Genomic DNA, 18,592 nt, shown 5'->3' on the forward strand with positions numbered 1-18,592 from the left:
TGAAAACTGAAAATAGGCAAGAGGTAAATAAGTATCAGGGCAGTTGGTAGTAGATTAACATTCCATAAAGCACATCTCACTAGATGGTTTCTTGCATTCCATTTTGCATTGTCAAAATGTTAGGTACATTAAAGCACATTCATACTAGCTACAAAATTAAAATCTAGTATGCATGTTATCAAACAGCTTTTGAGGTAATCAAGCTTTTTACATGAAACTGCAAAATCATATTTTTACAGCTTCAGTAAGATTATGTAACAATAAAGAAGATCATTTGTCCAGTTTATTATGAGGTTTCTGAGGAATTTTCCAAGCCTGAAAGACAAAACAATACAGGAGACTGAGGCAATCCTAAACCTACCCACAGAACTATAAAGGCTAGGATGCTGCTAAAGGATGTGTTCAGAATTCTTAGCAACTTTCATTATCCCACTTTCAAAAATTAAGTGAAATGCAATATGGCAAATTTTATTATCTTTCCATGGTTTGAATGTTTTGTTCAGAGATAGCTTCTCCAAAGAATTAAACTAATTATGTATAAAGTAGTGGTGTAAATGTTAAAAGATTTTCTAAAATGCTGACAGCTCCCAAACGGAAGGATTTTGAGTGTACAGACTTCTTATTATTGCTTGACATTATTACTCTTTTTATTACAAGCATAGCAGGTTAGGAAAGTGTTGGATTTATTAAGCTGTCCACCATACCTGGTCCTATTACTCACCTGCTTATTTCAATATGGTAGAATCTGTCTTGTTTAAAGCATCATGCCAAGCAGAGTTATTATCAACTACTTGGCATGGGGCAGCATTTGTGGACACACAAGGCCAGATGACACAATAAATATCTTTTTAGTATTTCACAGTGTTTGATGTGTCACTTCAAGCTAATTCTATGCATTTTCTGATGGAAAAAACCCAGCAAGTTAAATAAAATAGAAAAATAAATTATTGTGAATTGGTACATTTGAATGGTGCTTTATCTCATACAGTCTGTGAAATTCTGAGCCATCTTCAGACAGGCGATTATCATTCTGAATCATCCATAAAAAGAGGACAAGGATTGGAACTCCCTCTGTGATCACAGCTTATTCCAATTACCATCCTAAAAATACTCATCTCTCACTCTTCAAAGCCTGTATGGAAAGAGAATCCCAAGGGTGGTCTAAAGAGCCCCTTCCCAACCTACAGCCTGTTATAAATGATAAAAACAAGACCCTGGCTAAGAAACTGACATTCTTAACTGCAGTAATAATGAGATACATGAACTGAAAATTGCTTTTGAAAATTCAAACTGATCAACTGATCATGGCACTTCAATTGCAAGTCAAGGTATCAGGGTAAGCAAAATTTCCCTTTCAACTCATAACTGTACTTAAAGCAAAAATAATAAAAAAAATCTGCTGGGTATTGGAACTTCTGGATTATTTTCATCAGGAGCCCACATTGGTATTAATAGTGTGGGTTGCATTGAGTCAGAGTTACAAGTCTCGGGAACCACATCTGTGTCAAGCTCAATAGGAAGGGCAGCTTCCTCCTATTCATGCTTTTCACCTAAAGTTTTATTTTGAGAAGTTGTATTGGCCTAGAGGGGAAACAAATACCAATCTTTCTATTGAGCACTAGTTTTTTGAGAATGAAGTGTCTGACAAAACATCATCATTATGAGTAACTTGCTTTCAGAACGTACCTATGGGTATTCAGTAGTACAAGATCTGTCTACTTTTGCTAACACAGTTACACTTACAATCACAGAAGCATTCCAAATTTTTTGAAAATATCACATAAAGCTTATAAAAACACAATTGAAATGAACAGCAGTTTAAAAATTAAAATCATTGAACAAAATGAAAAGCACTGATAAAAATAACCATAATAAATGCATAGATCTGACACACAACTTCATGGTTTCTAGCGAAAAAATATCTTGGTAGAAAATTTTGTTTAAGCAAAAGTTAAGTCCTCCACAGAAATTTTTTTTTTGCACTGTGATTCCTTATTTTAGAACAAAGAACAGAACTAATAACACCACCTCCTATTTCTGTCCATTATTTTGATTAAATTTAACTGTTCCATCTTCCATCAGTTCAACAATGTTGTAAGCTTACTGAGCTGCCCATACATCTTAGATAGACTGTGTATTTGTTGAATGCCTCATATCTCTCATTATTTCTTATGGGGAAGAAATATATTTTATGCTGAATCTTTGAGTTGGTGTGCAGGAGACTGAAATGCAATTTTGCCAACATGAACCAAATGCAACTTTTCCATTTAACTCAAAATGGATCATGAGCCATGCACAGATCAGCTCAGAAATGTTCCACACTAAACTATGGTTAAAAATGGTTAAAAATCTTCTGGTTTTGAAAAATAACAGTTTTATTTTTCAGTGTTGATAAAAATTGTCTAAATAAAGAGTATTGAGATCAGAAAGACAAAGCAGGCATTTAAATATATAAAAAAATTCCCTTACCCTATGTGAACTTAATTTTTTTCTAAATAGCTCATAAGGTAATAAAAAGCATTCACACTGAATTTAGTATTACAGTTATGACTACTTTTATATTAAAATTTTAAATTATAATAGAGATCACTGATTATTTGCTTTATTAACAGTATTGATCAACTTTTTTTTCTTTATCAAGGTGAGGCTAGCACATAACAGCTAAAACCTATTTATCAATAAACTCAGGTAGGATTATTCTGAATTCAAGAGGTATGATGATAGATTACATAGTCATAGGTGAAAATATGTAGCCTAAGAATAAATAAAAAACCCAGTTATATAATTCTGGGTCCTAGCAAGAAATAAAAACACAATTGGGGAACCTTAACAAGGACAACAGTTTGCTGCTATGGCTATACTCCAATCAGTGACTACTTCAAGTAGTTTAAAATGGCTTAGAATATGGATGGTATGCAAAAATATTCTTACTTTGGGAGTACAAAGATAAATTAACAAAATTACATGTATTAATATGTGCAATAATTTGCATAAGCAGCAAATGTTTTGCAGCTTTGGAGAGGAGAAAAAAACAGATAGCAAGAGATATGAAGAGAACACTGGACTAACCAGCCACAGGAGACAGGTGCTCTGCAGGAAAATATTTTAAAAGATACCAGAAAGAGGAACTTCTTTTGGAAAAACCTTTCCAGAAAGATTTTAAGAAGGAAAACTTAGAAGGCATGCACATGAAAACAAGTGTAGGATGTTGACATCCCCTTCCATCAAATACTTTTCCCAATCACATTTATTTAGAGAATGATGCAAGGCTACCTTTCACCTGTCCAGTTTGAGTCTCTTCCTTATCAGTAACTATTACAACACGGTACTGAAGGAACTTACAAGATCCAGCTTGCTTACTAAAAGAATACCATGGCATTTATCTTCAGGATACTTTTGTGCTGTATAGAAGTATATTTTATACCTGGTAAGAATTTGCTATCTTTCTATTTCCCTTGTGTTGATTTTTAATAGGAAACCAGAAGCTCTGTGTATGATCTACATATTAACTGTACACACATTTTCACTGCTTTCAAGTACAATATAAGCTTTCTAACCTTGCATAACTTTCTGAGCTCCCATCAGCCTCACTCATCATGGGAAACACAATTCAAATTCAGAGAGCTTCTGTATGGTATTTCTGCATTATTCTCTAGCCTATTTTTTTATATACCCTAATCTATTTTTGACAGCAACCTCACTTTTAACAGAAATTTCCATTCTTTCTCCAAATCAATATTGCCAATACAGTAATAATTGAGGAAAGTATATAAATGCTTCAACATTTTCTCATCCTTTACTTTGCTCTTCATCTGGCACTGTTCCTACCATTCATTTAACTTGGTCATAATTCTTCTCTGGACTTAACTAACTCAATCCCCGCCCCCATCAAATCCTCATGAACAAAACAAGACCAAAGCCAACCTCATCAGCATCAGGTTTAAAACTTGTCATGCAAGAGCTGAATAGCAAGTTTATTTTTAAGTGTCAGCAAAACCAAATTGTGATCAAAGATTCTTCTACAGTTGGAGATTCATGGCATAGGAATCAGTCATTAATATCTGGTTTAGTATTCTGTATTGCCTCAGGGCTATGTAACTCTCATGGAGGCACAACAGGACTAATCCTGTTCTTATGGTAGCATCACTGAAACTGAACTGAGCCCACTACTAATGTAAGTCACCATGAAGAATCATTAGTATAGCTGCCCAAAATTTCAAGGTACAATTTAGACAACAATCCCTTTGAATTATCTCTTTCCCGTGTCTCCTGCTTAACAAGCAGCATGCTCGATTCAATGTGACATAAAAGCCTGAAATGTCATTCTATTTAAATTAAAAACACGATCTACTTCTTTATTCCTAAAGGCTGGACATTATTTCTTGACTTTATCTATTTATCTATTTGTCTATGTATCTACATCAGTATCGATCTGTATCTTTACAAAGCAACAGGAACTAGTGCCAAAACCATTTAATCTGCTGGGTACTGGAACTAGGCATCCTTTAAAATTTAATATAAAAATAATGAAAAAACACATAGCTGGATATTTCCAGAAATTATTTCACTAAATATAATTCAAGTTATAATCTTTCTCACCAGGCCAGACTAAACAATAATGTAGAATCTGATCAATCTCAGGTGTTGTTCTATATGAAGTTTAACTGTTAAAAGAAAAAATGCTAATTTAATTTGAGAACACACAGTTATTATACAGTAATAATCTGTTAAACTGTACTCTGACATGATGTACCCCATCTATGATAGTTAAATAACACAAAATTTAAATACGCATACAATGGCAGTAAAGGTAAGAGATCTGCTTCTTTACTGCTACTACAAAAATACATGTTAATTGTGAATTAATTTTTAGATAATTTCAATATATAAAATCCTTCTCAATTTAAAAAATATGAATTGAAGAAAACAAACATTTTCCCTTCAGTTCTTTTGAACTCTCATGTGCTGCTGTTTTCAATAGTTTATTTATACTAACTGTATGCACATGAGTTCCCAGGTCCATTTAATAACTGAAGCTAACAAAATAAACATAAGTACTAAATGCCTGATGAAATTCAAGATATCAAATATGATATCCTGTGTGAACTAAATGGCAATGTACTTGCAATTTAAAATATAACTCATCATAATGAAAATGTAAAGCACTAGTTCTGCTTTATTCAGTCTGGCAGGTTACCGATCCCTGTGAAGCTACATTGAAGCAAAGAGTAGATTAATAATTTAATTTGGTTCAGGACTGTGCAAGTGGGGCACTGCAAGCTACTATTCTGTAACCAGCTGTTGACCCTAATATGGATCAAACATTTAGGCACCTCTCTTCAATTGTTGCTGACCCATGTGAAACTGACTAGGAATTTTTATTGTAAACAAAACACAGTGGTTTAAAACAATCCCAGTTATCCCCCTGGTGGAGACAGTGGGTTTGATAGAGGCTTATAAAGAAGATCAGCAAATGAAAAAATTGCTAGATCATTTTAGGCAGTGTTCTGTGAATGAGCCGTTTTTCAATATCCCTTGGTGATGATCCCAGCCCTCTCAGATAAACCCCTACAAAGCAAATAGCATTCATATGAAGTTATGTTTGCTCCTTGTTATCACAACTTATGCCACTTAATTCATTATTCAATGAATTCACTTTCTTATTTATCAGATGCAAGGTAGCCATTTATCCCTAAAGGCCATGTATGCAAAAGACTGCTTGTAATGCTGTCACTTCAAACCTCTCCATGCTTTTACATTGCTTCAAGAATTAGAAAAAAAAGTAGCAAACAATTTAGGTTTATTCATGCTGATACTAAATCTTTATATGACAAAGGAAATGAAAGAAACATTACATAGCTAGCTTAAAATATATTGATACAAATCAGCAGAATATCTTATTCCCTATAGTTGGGACACTGACTCCTGCAGTATAAAACCCACTAGACTGTATTTTATGTTTTTTAAGAGATCTGATTAAAAAAAAATTTAAAAGTATTTGTTTTTCACATTCCTTCCCACTGCAAGGTACCTCAGCCTCTTCCCTCAAGTGCATTTGATATATTCAGTCACTACCACTACCAGAATTATCTGTTCAAGTGCTGAATTCTCATAGAGAGCATCTGAAAATCAGAGATTAAATGCCACAGATATCAAAGTCCAAAATATTCAAAATATCCTTTTGTTATATAATGGACTGTAAGACATATTGCAGCTGATTTTTGTAACTCACAAATGTGTGTTCTCCAGTGTTTTTAAATGTAAATTTTGCTAATGATATTTAATAGCACAAAATAAGATCTTCAACTCTTTTCGCACTGCAGTAGCAGTCAACAAGATGTTTCAATTTTACTCTATAACCTTATGCTGTTAGAATCATTAAAATGCAAATGAATCACTGAATTAAAAAGACTTCCAATACACTCTTAGCACAATTAATATTGTATAAAATTATCTGCGTAATTACACACACCAACATTTATATAAGGCATTGTAAAAAGTCACCAATAAGAAACTGTATGTAAAACTGGCAAGCACGGGAGAACAGGCATTTGCATATGAAAATATAAGTGGTAGTTTACAGTTAGTACTCTACGTGGCTATTATTACACAGTTCATTCCACATTTCAGACACTGAAACATTTAAAAAGTAAGTATTTTTGTTTTTTAGGAATTCAATCTAATGATGCATAATAATGTACAACTTACAAAAGTTTACAGTAAATATTTTCCTGATATTAACACTACTTTTAAAATTATACTTAGTGACCTGACATTACATAAACAATTAAAACAACAAGAAAAAAAAGCCACACCAAAAAAATCATCGCAGGTATACACCTCAAGAAGTGATTGAATAAACTTAAAATAGTATTCTAATTATAGGAATTTATCGATAAAGTTGCTACAATAAAAGCTGCTTTTTAAAACACTATATATTTTTTAAGGATGAATTGTGATTTGAAAATATGTGTGTATGATTCTTACTAATCCTGCTCATATAGCATCAGTTATACCATTACAATTCAGGAACTGATCCACCTGAATAATTAAACTTTTATTCCTGCAACAGGCAAGTACAAGATGTATTGCTTTCATTGAATTCATAATGCGGCAAGTATAGAAATTCATCAAATGTAATGCAAGACCCAGTTGTTTTCTCTGTATCATGTAGCAGTGTCAGTAGCTGGGCTGTGTGGGGAACTGTATTCACATTCACTTGATATTCTGGAGCAATTCTGAAAACTTAGCAGGGAATAATAAGAGCAATGAATGAAAACTTTTCTGTTAATATACAGAGTGTCCTAACTTTATCCTATATTGTGCAATGTTTGCATTTTTGCACATGGGAGATTTTAAAAGTCACACAGAGATTTTTGTAGTGTGACCGTATGCTAGATAAAGACATTTAAGCTGTCAGTATAAACTGCTTCTGTTTTCATTTTGCATTTAATTTCAATGCCAGACTCAAGGCATAAATTTTTCATCACCTGCAATGGTATGAATAAAAGATTAAAAAAAGAACTGAGAAGAAATTCTAACACATGCAGTGCATGCAGCACATTGTGCAGACACAGTGTGCATAACTACATGTTTAATTTCCATCACTTTTTTCTATGTCAGGAGCACTATTATTTAGTTCATACATCATGCAGCTAATTTCCAGGATTTCAGCTCTGTGGAATTCAAATTTATCTAGCTCTGGATAATAATCCATTCAACACTCTTGAAATCTGAAGATGATACACATATTGGTAAATTCACATAGTACTTTCTTAACATTAAATAGAATATGTCTCTTGCCATCTAGTGTTGGTAAGTTAAGTACTATTAAAATTTTTCAACAGCACATACTCTTGCCTTACTTCTTGAAACAACAAATGAATAATTATTTTCCTATGTTCCAAGAAGCAAGAATTACTAAAAAATTCTGAGCTGATTTCAATTTCTCATTAAGGGCTCACTTCATATTTTAGCTGAAGGATGCTATCAATCCCAAGAGGTGACGTCATGGTCTCACTCTGACAGAATTTTTTATTTAGCACTTAAGAGAGTTTTTAGGAGCATGTTTGGTTCACAGTATTAACACTCAGAGGGCCTAGTATGAAATTCTCTTATTTCTCTCCAGCAGCCTCTGTGGAATAAAGAAATTTCTGTGGAATATACCTTGTTTAGCATTAATGGCAGCCTCCTATTTATCAGAAAATGTCTAAGATTCCTTGCTTGACTTTTGCCTAGCAGCAAGTTCTCGGACACACTATACATTAGTCAAAAGTAATAATATTCCTCACTTTTGCACCATTTCTAATAATGTACATATGTATAGTAATCTCTATACACTGAAATTAATTTAAGGGGAAAAAATTACACTGTACAATAATCAATTTTAATATAATAATGTGTCAAAAATGTTTCCTGAAAATTAGTTTGAACTGTGGTTTGTAGTGCTTCACCATCAAGAGATTGAAACATCTGAGCAAAGGCAATAATGGTACTACTCCAGTCCCTGGGATGAGCACTTTTAATTTGAAAGATACACTTAATGGATGGTGACTTGATTAATGTGATTTATGGCTGTCAGAATCACTAGGAGGGAAACACAGCGTTTTACTAGTTGCTTTTTGACTTTTAGCAAAGCTGGTCCAAGTCACCACCTTTGAAGAACTTTTAGAAGGATTGCATGTAAGTTTTAATTTCTAATGTTTCTATTAAGAGTTCAAGCAGATAAAAAAGAGGCAGAATATGAATAATGAACTATTTTCACATGCAGTGAAAAGTTGTCCATTTGTAATAGATTGTGACATGCTGCCAGAGCTGTATGACACTACACTTAGGACACTTACTTGCATTCATTCTCTACTTCCTCTAAACAAATAAAACTACATTCAGTGTTTCAAGCTGTCAAGGCACAAAAGCAAAATTATGTATTTATTTTTAATGGAGCAACACCAAAGGCAGCAATGTATTTACTGGCAATTTGCTTCTCAGTTCCTGGCATCAGCTCTGTAAAGTGCTAAGTATTTTAGCCTTGATCCAGCAAAGATCTTTGCTTTACTTCACATTGGATAGGACACCATCTCCTATGAGGATCTGAAACCTCTTTTAACAAATTTAACAAATAATAGTCTGTACCATACAATTATAGTCTTACCACATGAGATAGTAGGCAAAGGCCAAATATGAAAATTTGGTCACTGGAAATAGCTGTTTGAATTTGCTAAGTTAAATACAGTTAACTTTTTTTTATATAATTTTTGACAATGATAAGATACACAGTTACATTACAATCTCATTTTTTAGCTGTTTCAAAGTGTATGAATAACTTCAGCATCTGGGCATGGTAACTGTATACATCCACCCACACATATTATATATGTATATATAAAACAGAAATTAAAAACTGTGAAAACAGAACTGTTGTTCTTTAAACACACTTAGGAGCATAGGATCCAAGGAATTAAATTGAGAGTGGAAACAAGAATAAGAAAATATCTTGTAAAGAATATCGAAAATTACTTCTAGTTCTTTGCACCACTGTTTACAATCAATATTGAAAATTGAAAGTCAATTGGCAGTTAGAAGGTAACATTTTTCCATGCCAGATCCTTAGAAAAAAACAACTTCAATCGTTTGGACTCTAGATTGTTTCATATATTCACAGAAAATACTGCATTTCAGAAATGGGATGGAGAACAGAAAGGCATTGGAAAATATTTGAGAAGAGGGATGTGAGTAGTCAAACAAACCAGTCCATTAGACTCAAGACACTTTCTGTTTGTTACAATTTTTTCCACCCACTAGGCGTTATTTCCCCAAAAAGAGAAAGTGTGGTGCGATTTTTACAGTTGTGTCCATGAATGAACTCACTACAGGTAGTGTTGAACAAGACGTAAATTTAAAAGTTTGTCTTATTCTCCTGTTTGCCTAGGGGGGTTGTTTTGATGTTGCTTATACTCCATTCAGTTCTGAATTTTCTAAATATGAAACTGGAGAAGCTGGAAAATTTCAGCCATTGTCTGAGTGTCACTGTGTAAAGGTTCATTTTAGATTTAGGTATTACAGATTTATATTCAACATCAATGATATTGAATTTTGGTGTGTAAATAATTATTCTTATAATTTAATTACAGCATAAGCACTTAATTCTAGAACTGCAAAATATAATAAAACTACATAAAGTGCTTAAATTAATTTTCATTTCATCAGCTAGGTGCTAATTTTAAAAAAAATGGTAACTATATGCCTTGAAGTTTCTAGGCTAATTGATAAAAAATTAGGAGCTACTCTGTTTTCATTATGAAGTATGGCCACAGAACTTGAGGACTTCTGTCCTTTTGAAATGAATGCTCACATTGTGGTTGTTACATTCACATTTATTTTTTATTTTTTATTTTTTATTTATTCTAGACACAAGCTCAGGAGACTTCCAAGCTTTGAGTCTAATAGTAATTTTAGCCTAATAATTCCATTTCTAATTCCATCTATCTCATTGCTAATTTTTACTTAAAATCACTATATATTGACAGTTTATCATAAATTTTAATGTATCATTAATTACTAATGTAATTTGAGAGTATAAATCTGGTTTAATTTAATAATGTTCTAAAGTGCAACATGAAGAAGTTGATAAAATAAGTTGATAAAAATAATGTTGCAGTATTCAATTTCTGCTTGCTTACTACAAATCAAAGATTTTCTTCTTTTCATAATACACTATAATATGGTTACGAGTGCATTGAAATTCATCTTGTTAGAATGGTAGTAATATATCCCACAAGGACTACTGTTCCTAGTAGCAATTTAAAATAATTATTGTGAGACTAGATGCTAGACATCAGGTTTGCAATAGAATTACAATGAGGGAAGTATATTAGAGACAAAACATTGCTGGAAGAAAACTTCATAATGGTGCAATTTGGAACTAAGCCTCAATTTTACAGTAATAGATTCTCTTTATGATGGCACAAAGGAGTAAATGCACTTAGCAAATTTAAATCTATTATTAATCACACTTTGTCAATTGCAGTGCAGAAAGGAGAAAAGAAATTAGGTTTTTATATATTTCTTATATAAAACAAGTTCTGCAATGAAGAGCGTTTTAGCAAAATCTCCTTGCTATAGCTCAGAAACACAGTCTTCAAAACTGCAGGGAGTGAGAGAGGTTCAAAAACTTTCTAAAATAGTTTTGCACATCTTCTTTTCAGGATAGAAATAGCTCAATATGGTACACCCTACATCACGAAAACACTTTCACTTCTAGAAACAAAATATCCAACAGGAAAGGTGAAGTAAATGTGATATTCATGACTGCATTCTCTGATCACTCCTCTTAAATGGAGGGAGGCTTGTACCGTTCTTGCTTTAATTATGTCATAATTTAAACAAAAAAAAGCATACTCATTTAAGTATCTACAGACTGATTTGCAGTTTAACAGACCCCTGGATGCTTGCAGAAAGATATTTCAGAGAAAGTAACAAAGTAATACAATATGGATTTTAGAAAGTCACCATGCTGCAGTGGAAAACATTTCTTATTCTATCACTGTGAAAAACTCTGTTTTTTTATACTCTAAATGGTAATTTTACATCTAACATTAAAATAACACATACATTCGGTACCTCTTTTCTATTAAAAATGAATGAAATTTTAAATAAAAAAATATATAAACTATATATCAATATATTAGACTGGCAGATGAAGAGTTGTTGGTTCACCACTGATCATTTCAATAAACAGATGTCTGATGGAAACAATTCAGATGAAAGTAAAACTTCTAACTTCAGCACAAAGTAATGTGATAAAGATATCTGCCAAAGCACCAGCATATGAAAGTCTATCGTCATTATAAAAGCTTGTTTTAAATAATATTATTTTTACATTTATTTTATGATCAGTAAATAAACATTTAAAAATAAAAAAAATATTACATTTAATAAATTCATCTCTCTTATCTTTGAGAGGGAGATTAAGTTTACACTTACTTGTATTTTATCTTGATCATTTAAACTGTGTCTAAAATTACTGACAGGCAGAGGATCTTCTAATCTTTAATGACTTTAGCTCCATGCATGCTCCAGCCATCGCCAGACAATAAATGCACACCCACACTGCAGCTTGCAAAGAATAGAGAATTTCAAAAGCTACTTTTAAATGAGCTAACTTGGAGACCAGAAGCACTTTAAGCACGAGCTCATGTGGGCTAATTTACTCTGTTCAGCAGGAAAAACTAGGCTGTGAGGTCCAGACTATAAGTTCCTGGTACTCAAGGTACCTTACGTATCATATCCCTTGTATTATTTCTGCTATCCTGTGGTCTGTAGCATAGCCGTGGCATGAGGAAACCAATCAGTCTCACTGTGAGACAAAAATCTAAAAATGGTTCCATGTCAATGAATTCATGTGAATGAACATGCATTACCCCATCCTTGTCACATTATTTCTTGGGGATGCTGCACACTAATTGAACCAGATGACTATAGTAAGGTCTGCAGAATAGCACATCTATAACATTACAAAGAAAAAGTTCAATTACTCAAACCAGTTTTCTGAAAGAGGAGTTGAAGCCTGCTCTTCTTCTACTTCCTTCTGAAGAAGGTACCATTTAAAGGAAAATGTGGACAGATGGAACTACCTGATCTGTATCCAACACCTAGAAGAGGTGGCATTATTGCTTCCATAATTACTTCTCAAGTCTCTGACAGTTCCTTCATACCAAGGTGAAGAATAACTTTCATTCTTCTTAAAAGTAAAACATTCAACAATCAGCAAAACCTGACTCATATACTTCCATAGTTTTAAAACCAATTACACAAGTAGAAAAAAAAATAAATTAACAATATCCTTAGATAAATTCATGACTCAAACTGTGAATTTTTTTAATTGTCCTTATGGTATTTCAGAGCACAACCTAGTTTAAAATAAATTACTCAGCCAACATTTTTGGAGGGTGTTAGAAATTCCAAGTTATATCTTCACTGTCTTTTCTTTTTTATGAAAGCCTGTCAATGTCAATTGATCATTTTCCTAGTTGAAACACATTCTATAAACAACAGCTTAGCATTCCTGAAAAAAAAATCAACTGAAAATTTACTAAAACCTCATAAATGGCCAGAACGATACACGCTGAAACCTCAGGATAGTGAGATAACACACATACACAGCTTGCTCAAAAAGTACTTTCTTCTGTACTTATGGACATAAGTCCATAAAAAAAAAAAAAAACAGCTCCACATTTCTATTTTTAGGGATTCCTGCAGAAATTCTGTTATTTTCTATTATTTTCTTCACCTGGTCCATACACAGTCACCAGTTTATAATTTACAGCACAGGTGATGATGCATATTTATTACGAAGTCATGCCTTTTGACTACGAAATAAAATTTAACAATGCCTGCATCCTGCAGTACTCTTAACATCATTAAGAAGTCCAGCCCCAAAGCACCCATAACAGAGCTGACCACAGCTGGAGTGTGGTGTTTTAAAGCCAGCCTGCAGTCAACAATTACCCATTCTGTGTGTCATACTGACTCCATGAAGCCTCTCTTTTTCAAATGCCATCAAGAATGGCATTTCTCACAGATTTTCTTTCCTTTCTCTGAAATATTCTGCCTGATGATCAGAGGTCACCAAACTAAAATACTTACTAGAGAAAAAACAAAATCCTGTCAGTTTCTCAGTATGGTTTATGAATTACAAGATGCTATCATAAAGAACAATAATAAGAAGAAAAATAAAATATATTACAGTAGCAGTTCCCAAGATGGAGGGAAACAATTCCAGTAGTATGCAACTTTTAAAGCCGAAGAGCACAATCTGGAATAATACAGCAAGAAGAATGCATACACCTGACAAAATCTGTTAAAACAGAAGTATATCCAAGTCTTCTGGGGCAATTATATGCTTTTAGGACATGGTTCTAAAATTATATTTTCTGTCTTTTGACCTTATATAATTTTCAAAACAAGCAAACAAAATTATTTCTGTTTATACAATAGCTACTCCAGGATAGGAGTAGGTGCTCTGACTATAAGTTCTAGATCAGGCAAATGGCCATCCACAACCTGAGAAAGGAGAAGTTTAGGCTAAATCTGATGTAGTACTTTTTAAGCATTTGTTGGCTTCACTTGAAACCTCCAGTGCTGGTTGAATGACAGCACAAAATTTCTTTTCCATAATAAATATAATCTAGGGGCAAATCTAAATAATGTGAAGTAGAGAACCCCACCAAGCAATTTCTCCAGCAAATGTCAGAGTTATTAGTTATTATATAACTTATTATTATCTATATAACTTAATGGAGTATATTACATGCGGATTATTAATTTCTAATGGGACTGATCATAAGACACTTTTTGTCTCACATTATCATAATTTCCAATTCTTAATGTGAAAGTCTATATACATACTTCCAGAAGCACCATGAACCAAGGTCTAAGACAGGACGATGAGACTTTTACACTAAGTAACAGCCATATAGAGGAATATATACACAAATGAAAGTTGCCAGCATCAATAACAGGCACTAAAGTTAGTTTGACTTTCAGATGAACCAGAGCTTGTTTAAACAGTCTTCATATTTGCAAGCATGCAATGAAGAAATATAAGAGATTAGTTTTGCCTCTAAATAAATAAGACTGAATAATGGATCCATGTAGAATTACCATCTACTTTTCATTATTAGCAGAGAACTCAATTTCTTATAGTTATAAAATGCGTAGATTGCAAAATTAGAAATCCCAAATTTTTCAAGCCTGTGATAACCTGCATTTACTACTATAAGTGTATCTGACTATCCTGAAGAGATGAATGAAAAGGTACACAATGAACTGCCAATTTAAAACTTTTAAAAGAAAATCAGCGAGTCATTACCATGAGAGTCAAGATTATAAAAGAACTAAAAATATATAAAATTTAAAAAAAAAACCCATATGTATTGCAAGAATAAACTAGCTGTAATTTAAAATCAGAAATATACTACATAGGGCTACTGTGCTGTGGGCTTGAATGAACCACTCTCTTTATACACAGAGAGATGCTTCCCATAAAAGCAGATTTTTCTTTAATCAATGACATAAATACCCATATCATAGTGGCTCTTGCTGAATGCAGGCTCTTTGCCATGGTGGCTCAGGAGCCAAATCCTTTTGAGAGTTGAAATTCTAGAGTATTCCCACTATGTGTTCTTGCATCTCTTAAGCTATGTAATTTGTACATAACACTCCCAATAAAGCCACTGTATTCCTCCTACCCTCATCTTCAGTACTGTGATCTGCTCATTCTTCTATAGTATCTTTCCCACCTCTGCTTTCATAACTGCCTTTTATTTCTGAATGTTCCTTTCTGGTGTCTGTATCTGTACCTGTAACCTCTTGTCTCTTCATGCCTTCCACTTCCTTCTTTCACAGCTGTGCCTCTAATTTAGAACTTTATTACTTTCAGTACAATTCTTCTGTTATTCCTCTCAGTCACAGCACTGAATTGTGACCACTGCCTCCAAAAAACACCAATCTTTGTTTATTTTTGTGTCTTCTCTCCATTTGCCCCTCTACTACATCATCCTGAATATCATCATCTTTGAATTTAGGTTAAAAATCTTTTTCTGCCCTGTAAAGTCTCTCTTCATTTTCAAAGGACCACCCACCCTTATTAGTTCAGCATCCTCCAAATGATACTTGTTATTTTGATGTTTTCATCCAAACTGCAACCAGTTTCTGATGCAGGTAATTTATATAATCACACACACACACACAGTCTTATTTTTCCATGCCCACAATCAAAAAAATCACCAAATTTAGTATATAACTCAATGTAAGAGCACTCTTATGGAGTGATCTGCCTCACCGATCACTTTTTTGCAGACAGGGATGAACCTTTTTCACTCCAATGGCCCCCTGCAAATTCATGTATTGCTGGTTCTCCTAACCTTCAGTATAAAATGTCTTTACTTCTTCACTCTGTCTCAGCTTTGAGTTCAAAAGCTTATGCCTCCTTCCATCCAGCTACTTTTCTTTGATCCCAATTCACATGCTATGAAGATGCATCTGCACATAATAATGGCATCAGTAGTGCATTAACCCCTTGCCTAATCCCCCTTTTTCCACATGCAGAAGGTTTATTTTAAGCCCTTTTAATGTGTTTTCAAAAGCATTTTAAAACTCAATTATTTGTACAGCATTTTATGAATTACACTGTAAGTCTATTTGTGTCTGTAAAGTGCCATGTTCCTTTAACAGTTGTTAAATGAGCAGTAAGATAGATATAGGAACAGCAAAATAAATCAGACTTCAAGTGATTACAAGTGAGAACAGGAAAGCAGTATTATATGGCATAAATACCAACAATAAATCCACTTTTATGGTACTGTAGATAGGGAGTTTTGGAGGGTTGTTAAGAATTTGGTTTAGCTGGGACCAAACACATTAGGTCTTGACTGCAGCTGTGTTCATGATCAAAATGGGAACAACTTCATATTGGAATGATGTTGTTGACTGATCAGAACTGTGACATGCTGTGTGATATGCCAAGGGAGAGCAAACAGCAGGAATGCTGTGATACTGGGAGATATGGTTTACTATCTTATATCCACATATCTTATATCTTAGATGTGGAATAGAAAACTATAATTTTGTGACTGGATGGTATGACTGGATTTGTAGACCTGATCAACAGCTGACAGATGGAGCAGTCTGTTTAGTGGCCCATAGGAAAAGAAACAACCATTGTTTTGGTTTTGAGCAGAACAACAGAATGGATTTGAAACATCAAAAATCCAGTCTGTAACAGCAGCTACAATATACTAGATTTAAACCTTTTTGGGGAAATCCACATGACTGTGCCTTCCCTCAAAAAACTGCACCCAACTTCAGCAATACTAGCTGTGCTACATGTAAAGACAGAACACCTTTGTACACCAGAGAGAAGCTGCATTAAATCCCTAGAGGCAATGCAAAGACAGGTGGCATCTTGTGGGAGGTAGAAAGCAAATGGCCATTTCAGAGAAGTGATACACCAAGAAGAATTGAAAATAATTAAACAGGAGGGGAAAGGAAGCTCCTAAAAGAAAAAAGGGATCATTCTAGAAGTTGAAAATAGTATCCTAAACTGTGGTAAGTTAGTTACAAAAACCCAGGGAGGCAGTCCAGAAAAGAGTTTGAGTAACAATCCATGCTGTCACCAAAAGCTTGCAATAGAATAAAAGGTTTTCAAACATATCAGGAGGTTTTCTGCTTGAATATTTGCATGGCTAGAAGAACATTTGTGTGCCAGTGTCATTAGGTTTTTTGCTGATTTTTTTTGTTTGTGGTGGTGGTAGATTTTTTTTGCTTCTGAATACAATATGGAAAACTTGAGGAAGTTCTTACACTTGCAGTCTTCTTAATAAATGTCTCCGTAGAAAATCTGTCTCAAAATAAATGTCAGTCAAAAAAATTATGTGAGAAATAGAGGAATAACAAAAGATGCACAGCAAAATTCCAGTACCAAACAATTCTGTTTCAAAGATGAACTGATTAGCTGAACCACTAACTGTAGTGTGCAACTTACCAATTAAAGCCTACTTAATTAAGGACTGCAGAGCAGTAAATGTGCCACTCATCTTTGAAATACGTTCCAGGAAGTACCTGCAAACAGTTTGGTCTCAAGACTACATCAGACCAGTTAGTGGATACTATAATAAAGAACAGAACAAGTGTACAAATGGATAAATTGCTTATACCATGTAAGAATCAGCCCACCCCTGGTAAAGGAAATAGTTTGTGAAAAATTTATCAGTGATTGGGTTTGTAGAGGAGATCTGCCCAATATAGTTTGCTCCAATTCTAAAAGTTTCTGACATAGGCTTTCACCAAAGCCTTATAAGGAAACCAGTCATGGTGGAAAAGAAAGAGTCACAACAGATAAATCTGGCTGAAGCACAGGACTTAGTTTACATGATGCATGCCACAGGAATTCCACAATGACCCAAGTGTTTAATTTATTCATGGTTGCTGAGGAGAGGGTGATTCAAATGTGAAAGGAGAAAGTTTGCTGATGATTCAACAGCTAATAAAGTCAAGAACTGCTGCTATAATCATCAAAAAGGCCCTTATGAATGAAATCTGGGACATTAGGGTGGTAAGTGAAATTCAGCAGATATGAACTTATATGCACAGGAATCTCAATCCTTACTGTACTGGCAAAATGATGGACTCTGAGCACATAATTACCAGTCATGAGTGAAATCTTGAGGCCTTAAATAGGTCTGAGAAAATGTATGTTCAATGAGGACATTGAACATATATTCAAAAAATGGGGGAAAAAAACCAAACAAATTCAAACCCAAACCAAAATTTAAGAAACCAGCTTTCAGTTCAAGCATTTGTATTAAGCAGGAAAATAAGAGTAATATACAAAGGAATGGATAAGTTAATGGCTTGCTCATGTGTTGAACACCCTACACATTTCTCATTTCCCTTTAACTTATGGGGAAAAAATATATAGGAGGATTGAACTAGGTACAAAAAAAAAAGCCCACAAAATCTAGAGTAGTGTGGAATTAGAGAGAAGAAATCCACTTTACAACCATCTCTTCCAACTTACAAGTTGATGGGCCTC

The 18,592-nt window shown here is 33.7% G+C and overlaps 1 protein-coding gene across 2 annotated transcripts in view; it reads right to left on the bottom strand.

Moving 5' to 3' along the window:
• KIAA0825 (KIAA0825 ortholog) overlaps nucleotides 1-18,592 on the bottom strand; it is a 203,510-nt gene that overhangs the window by 40,086 nt on the left and 144,832 nt on the right. Inside the window, exon 19 of one of the 2 annotated variants that reach the window (XM_062512692.1) lies at nucleotides 16,633-16,699. The exons of the other annotated variant lie outside the window; for it this stretch is intronic. Coding sequence (XP_062368676.1) covers nucleotides 16,633-16,699 — 67 coding nt within the window. The remainder of the gene's footprint in view (nucleotides 1-16,632; nucleotides 16,700-18,592) is intronic. 2 annotated transcript variants of the gene reach the window in all.

This window comes from Cinclus cinclus, chromosome Z (assembly GCF_963662255.1).
Source record: "Cinclus cinclus chromosome Z, bCinCin1.1, whole genome shotgun sequence".
NCBI lineage: Eukaryota > Metazoa > Chordata > Aves > Passeriformes > Cinclidae > Cinclus > Cinclus cinclus.